Source organism: Schistosoma mansoni, chromosome 4 (assembly GCF_000237925.1).
Source record: "Schistosoma mansoni strain Puerto Rico chromosome 4, complete genome".
NCBI classification, from domain to species: domain Eukaryota; kingdom Metazoa; phylum Platyhelminthes; class Trematoda; order Strigeidida; family Schistosomatidae; genus Schistosoma; species Schistosoma mansoni.
This window is the reverse complement of record NC_031498.1, coordinates 16,200,787-16,207,935: the sequence shown is the minus strand read 5'-3', so window position 1 is coordinate 16,207,935 and position 7,149 is coordinate 16,200,787. Positions and strand designations below refer to the sequence as shown.

The 7,149-nt window shown below is 31.1% G+C and overlaps 1 protein-coding gene across 1 annotated transcript in view; it reads left to right on the top strand.

Moving 5' to 3' along the window:
• Positions 1-443: 443 nt before the first annotated feature.
• Positions 444-7,149, top strand: part of Smp_160670 (putative paired box protein pax-6) — a gene marked incomplete at both ends in the record, with an annotated part of 20,902 nt that continues 14,196 nt past the window's right edge. The window contains one exon of the mRNA XM_018796983.1: positions 444-507. Coding sequence (XP_018652070.1) covers positions 444-507 — 64 coding nt within the window. The remainder of the gene's footprint in view (positions 508-7,149) is intronic.

Below are 7,149 nucleotides of genomic sequence, written 5' to 3'. Positions count from 1 at the left end.
GATAGATATACATTCGTACTTTTAGCCAATTGTAGACATTAAGGCAACATAATACATATTTCAGTTAAAGCTGAAATTGTGATGATATGACCTTATATGCGCCAAGAATATTGTCGATCGCCTATGAACCTGAAGGATAGTCCATATAATTATGGAAAGATTGCTTAATAATTTGAAAAAGATCTCAAACCTGGATGCTTAATAGTATTACGCATCCCACAAGACATTAACATGTTCAATCAGATTACTTACGAAGCAATCATAAACTTTGATGAAAAAGAATCTCACTACTTCTTGAATATTAGAACCTTCTAGTTCGACTTAGTTCACAAAAAACGGTTTTTTCGAAGTCACATAGACATGTTTTCCATTGGTATCTATTTCTTTCTTATTACCTGCCAATAACTACTGACATTTTCTTTCGTTTAAGTAATCTACAATCGATGGGTTCAATAAGTGACGGAAACGAACTGAACGAGGATAGTTCGAAACGAAAATTGAAAAGAGGTGAGCTACAAAATTATTCGGTTTTTATTTTTGGATTGTCACTTTTGATAGTTAAGTTATTATCTTTTTTTCGAATATTCCATTTAAAATAGTCTATGACATAACCTGATCAATTTGAACTAAACTGATTGATAAAATGTTAAATGTACAAAGTAACGGAATTGCTTAATTTGCATGTAACTCAATTCCATCTTGAAGATTGTGCCCTAAAATACCCATTTGATCAACTTGTACTATTTTCATTGATAAGATAAGATTAATGTACAATATTTTATATATAATGACTAAATAATGTGCTGTTATCTACTGGACTGAGATACCGATTATAAATCGAGGCAACGATTTTAAGTGAAACAAAGGTTCAAGTAGCGATAATTTGTGAAAAATTTACTTTAAAGCTAACCGGCAAACCAGATATCCAGTTATCTAACTATATAAATGTAATTCTTATGGTTATCTCTTTTAATGAAGAGAATATGTTATGTGTTATAAAGTGCAGATACGTTTCATTTGCTCCACAGAAACATACATTGCTTCCTTTCTGAAAATGATCTTGTCTTTATCTGTATTGGACTTCTTCCGTTTGATCTCTGTTCGGTTGTAGCTTCATACAAATAGGGACCCCCAGCCTAGAAAGAAATGGTTATCCTATGCTTTCTAGTTGTCTAACTGAAATCACTTCGTGATAAAAATTATGAGATTACGTTTGCACCTTATGTTGTTTGTATGATGTATTATAACTATGTTCTTATTTACAATGTATGAATATGTCAGTGTATGACAACTTTTATTATCGGTTTGATTTACTTAAAGCCATCTGATTCAACATTTCATTTCGCAACTACGAATTTATAGTTCATTTTATTATTTAATAGGAAATTTTTGGTACTAGATGAAGTTTAACAATGATAAATATCTAGACAAGGTGATACAAAATAATGATAATGAGAACAGACATTTTACTAAATATTCATATTTTCTCCTAAAGATACTATAGCAGGAAATGTACTTCTAGTATTTTTCTTAAAGTATAAAATGATGCAACCCACTGATTGTTACTATGTGCAAGGTAATGAAAATCTAGTGAAATAGTATGAATCTATGTTATTCTGTTCAAATTGATATTTTATAATAATATTTAACTTATTATTAAAGAACCCGATCCTGTCGCATAAGTAATTGATAGAATTGAAAATGAATTTAGCAGTGCAGTGTATCATAACCGTGCACGATTTTTCTGACCTTGATCTACCCTATTCTTCCTGTTTATCATGGTTACTATAATATATCATTACTTTTTTACCCTACTCACTATTAGGTAATAAATGTATATTTATTTTAACTAATTTCCTATTTATCTGTATGAAAAGTGGTTTTATGGATATTATAGTAATTCTAATAGTTAGGGATCATGAATCAATTGAAGCTAAACCACCATGGAAAACCTGGAAGCACTGGACGGCCATTTCGTCCTATTGTGGGACTCCTTAGCAGTCCGCATCCACGATCCCGCCTCGCGACATTCGAACTCAGGACCTATTAGTTTCTCAGCGATTAAAATTACCATAATATCCACAAAACCACTTCTGATATTAATCAACATATGCTCACTAGTGACTGACTTCAAGAGGTATTTCCTGAAGTTCTAGTGAGAAGCAGTGACCAGTGGAGTTCAACCAGGTCTGTTGTGAGATAGTAACTCACTGAAGACATTGGTGGATGTGTCACTCAATTTCGTGGATCAGTTGAAGTTAGACATTAACACCATTGGATGCCGGCTCAGTGGTCTAGATGTTAATCGTTCGCACGCGAAACTGATAGGTCCTGGGTTCGAATCTCGAGAGGCGGGATCGTGGATGTGCACTGCGGAGGATTCCCACAATAGGGCGAAACGGCCGTCCAGCTCTTCCAGGATTTCCATGGGGGTCTAGCTTCAATTGATTCATGATCCCTAACTATTAAAATTATCTGTATGGATTACTATATTGTAATTTTACGGGTATTTTTTGTTTAAATTCTATTTTTTCAAAATTGACGAATCATTTATTGTTTTAGTTAACTTCAAGTTAAACTGTTTACTGATTGGCTAAAATTGAAAAAATTAATGCGTAATTAAATGTAAGTGAAGAAAAATATGCAGATTTCATTAGGCTTGGAAAAAATTTGTATCTACGTTTATCATACTAAGTTCCATAGTTATTAAATAAGTATACCTTAGAAATTAAATAAGTAAATAAATGATTTTCTTTTTTTCCTCATTATATTGATCGACTAAGAACATCGATGGAATTTACTTTTTTTTCGGTAAAAATAAATTGTCATAAATAAGTAGAAGAAAGAGAGCGAGATAGAAAACATCAGTACATGAGAAGGTATACTCAGTTGGCAACCGATAAGACTATTAATTTAATCAGCTGAAATAGATATTCCTGTGAAAATATAAAGGAAATAAATATAATAAAACCGTAAAATATTGGATTTCTGATAGTAGGATTTAAGAAGCATGATTCATTCTACTTGACTGATCGAGTATAGACTAGATATTTAATAATTTCTATCTATCACAAATCATCAGACTTAAAGATAATGCTTGAGTATTTGATATAATGATTCATGAGTTTGAGTCGCATTCGAAAAATTAACACTTTAAGGGATATAAATCTCCTAGATATATCTCAAATAGAAAGAAACAGGGTTTCAAGATTTCACTTCTGTATATTATTCACATTATTATCAACATATAAATGCATGTAATATATGTTCATGGCACCTGTTCGGTTTGTCAATATACTAGATGATTATTTCACTTTTGAATACTAGTAAGTATGAAAGTAGAGTTGAATATATACTACAAGTGAAAAACAATAAAAGTTATTTAGATAAACTGTTTCAGAGTACCAAGAAATTGCGGACTTAGCTCAAAATAGACCGTAAAACTATGAATCACTAATGATAAACCTTATGGTTAACGTTACAGGATGACCTTAGTTAGATAATGTTTGAAAATTAGGAAGCCTTGAATATCTTTTTCGTCCTAGTATGAAACTTCTTGGTAATGGGCACTCACGATCCCACGGATAATTAGATACAGAGCTTTCAGATCACATACGAGCTTTATCATTTTTTGGGATAATATAGTCAACAAAAAAAGGATTTTGACTACTACCGAACAGGATTAGGAAATGGCTAGAAAATAATAGCCACCTTTTTGAGTGGATATATGAAATAGATATTTGGTCCTACTGACAATAAAACCAGTTAGGGAAATAAATATTATTGACCTCTTTTCATCTAAAAGTCAGTAGCTGAAATGAAAAATTCTCTACATTTTTTTGTCCATCATATCAAGCAGCGTTCATTGTTATTCATTCAGAATGCAAAATAGTAAATTAACCTCAATTTAGTGAGCCCATAAGTAAAATGTACATACCATTCACTTAGTGCAATTCAAAAGGAAGTATAGAGATATGTAATTTTTTATTGAATTACATTATAATTTCATCAGAGTGGAATTTATTTGATATTTTCCCACAAATAATCTATTCTATAACTTTATGTGTCAACCAAGTATCTTAGCAGAAGATTTGTTTGTGGATAATGCATTGGATATCTAAACATCTTTTGAACCAAATTCCGTCTATGAGTTTCTTTTTTTAATCAGAACCCGCAAATATAACTTTATTGATTCACCTGAGCAACAGGAATCATTTAGTGTTGGTTTGTTTAGAAAGTGTTTAGGTTTTTTGGTGAACTATTAAACATTTATATTTGCATTAAACGATGGTTTTAATAGCTCATATAGAATTTAATATTTAATTGCCGTAATATTATTATCACCTTCAAGCACAATAAAACGGTAATTATCATCTTTCATCTGTCATTTCGTGCATCTGAATAATATATTCTATGTAAAACTCGTATAGTTACTGAAATAAACATATTATAGTAAGTAAAAAGGACAAAGAGATAGGTTGATATGTATGCTTCATTCTATTTCGATATCTTCAATTGAACAAGGAATATCTTTAAAAAATTTAAATCTCGCGCTTAAATAATTTAGAAATAGATTATTTAATTAGAGCATAGATTTTAACTTATCTAAACTGACAATCAATACAGAAATGAGTATATTTATTTAAAAGAATATCTATATCATTAAAAAAAGAAAAAAAAGGAATTAAGAAGCCTTTTCCTCATAACATGATCATTAAGTCACGTCTAATAATTGTTCACATGCAGTACGTGTAAATGAATAAATAAACAAAAATAAACTGCCCAAGGGTAAAATAAACTGGGTATATATATAAGCGTAAATGAAGATGAAGAGAGAGATAGAGAGAGGTAGCGAAACACTTGAACTAAGCAGTATGTGTGAACTATAAAAACATGATTAGTAATTTAGTTGTCTTTAAGAAATTACTTAAGGTTGCCTTCTTTCTTGGAAAAATATATATGCATATAGTCTTAAGAATAGAACTAAATGACAGCAAACGATTTAGAGAAAGAGAAAGAGAGAGAGAGTAAGAATGAATGAGATAATTAATTCAAATGTTTCATAATAATATTAAACATAGAAACCGTGGACAGAAATAGTTTAGTGTATGAGTTAAATTCGTCAAAAGAAAATCATTGACTGAAGTGAATATTTTGAATTAATTATTTAAAATTTATAGTAATATAAATAATAATCATCGAGTCAAATATCATCTAAAGTATAGAGATATATTTTTGATAAAGATCTAATCATTTATTAAAAAAAATGATAAATTAATTAAATGAACATATTAAAAAGAAAAAGTAAATGAAATAGAAGAGCAGCATATTTACAACTGAAAAACATCTGGAACTCAATACAATTGTCAACCAACACCAAAGTCAGAATTTTCAATGCGAATGTCAAGATAGTTCTACTGCATCGGGTGGAAACTTGGAGAACTACGAAAGCCATCATCCAGAAGATACAAGTGTTTATTAACAGTCGTCTACGCAAGATACTTCGGCACTATCAGCAACAAGCTACTGTGGGAGAGAACAAACCAGATTCCAGTGGAGGAAGAAATCAGAAAGAAGCACTGGAAATGGATAGGACACACATTTAGGAAATCACCCAACTGCGTCACGAGGCAAGACCTCACATAGAATCTTGAAGGCCAGAGAAGAGGAAGACCAAAGAACACATCACGTCGAGAAATGGAAAGAGACATGAGAAGAATGAACAAAAAATGGATAGAACTAGAAAAGAAGGCTCATGACAGAATGGGTTGGAGAATGCTGGTCAGCGGCCCATGCTCCATTGGGGGTAACAGGCGTAAGTAAGTAAAGTAAATAAAATAGAGCATTCAATGACAGTTAGTTTGTTTTAATTCTGTGATGATGATAATAATGATCTGTAATTAAATTCTGATTATTGTATTTAGTCATTGTTATGTAACTCATAATTCTTGTCATTGTAATTAAATCTTGAATTTATCTGATTATTATTAAATTCTGAGTATAGATCTATTCAATCATCTAGTGATTCTGTCCTCTGAAATGATAGCTCGATTTTTAGAAAAGGATTCTATGAGAAAATCATTTATTCAGTCGCCGTATTTATGTTAATGTTTTATTACATTTATTGAACATATTGTATTTTTAATTTTCAAGTATCACTTTCTTAAAATGATCCTAGAAACTAGATTTTTATTAAAACCAAGTGAAGTTTTCTTAAAGTTTTGAAATAATAACTATTTTCTCTATATAAGCAAAGATGGGTAGTGGCTAGCAGTGGAATCCAGGATGCGCGCCACTTCGTCCTGTTTGGGACTCGTCAGCTCGATGTACCTGCATCTCAGAGTTGATGTTCATTCTGGGACTCGAACCCACTACCTTTCGCTCCAAACGCCATCGCGTTATACACTCAGCTACTGAGTCCTGATAGCCACTTGCATGTGCAATGACGTGAAGTTTAAATTCATTTAGTATTGTTAGTTTGAATCTTCCCATTGATGTTTTAGGACTGCGACTGGTCAGTCTCTAATTGACATATGTGCATACTGTGCGTATTGCCTCGATATAGCCTTAATTCACAAGTATTATAAGCATTCTCTCTATATTTATGTATTTATATTTAAAAAATGTGACTAAATGTGTTCATAAAAGGATTTTCGAAATATCATATTGAATATTTTGTAGTGTTTCAGTTGTTAATGTTTGTGTGTGTTTCAAAGCGATGTTAATTGACTTTTGGACAACATTGTTAAGTATTTGTGACAATTTCCACAGAATTTAAAAATTTAACTAGCTCCTTTCATCTCAACGTAGTCACTAATTGATAGTGATTTTTTACATTGATGATCTTAAGAAGATTTTTATTTTAAAAATATAGATTTCAATACCTTGAATATTGAAATAGTTTTCACAAGCAGCTTTCCCTTAATTTAATCGATAATATTAGTGACAACAATATTTTTTTACAATCATTATGTTCACATCAAATAACCATTCTCTATTAAAAAACAGCGAACTAGACTTATTATATGTGAAAATTATATTTGAAATAAACTCAGCGATTGAAATTTAAATAATTCCAACGTTTCGGGCTTCCGTCTCCCTCCTTTCCATTCCTGCCTTTTCTCTCGCGCTGCCCCACCCAAACGAACA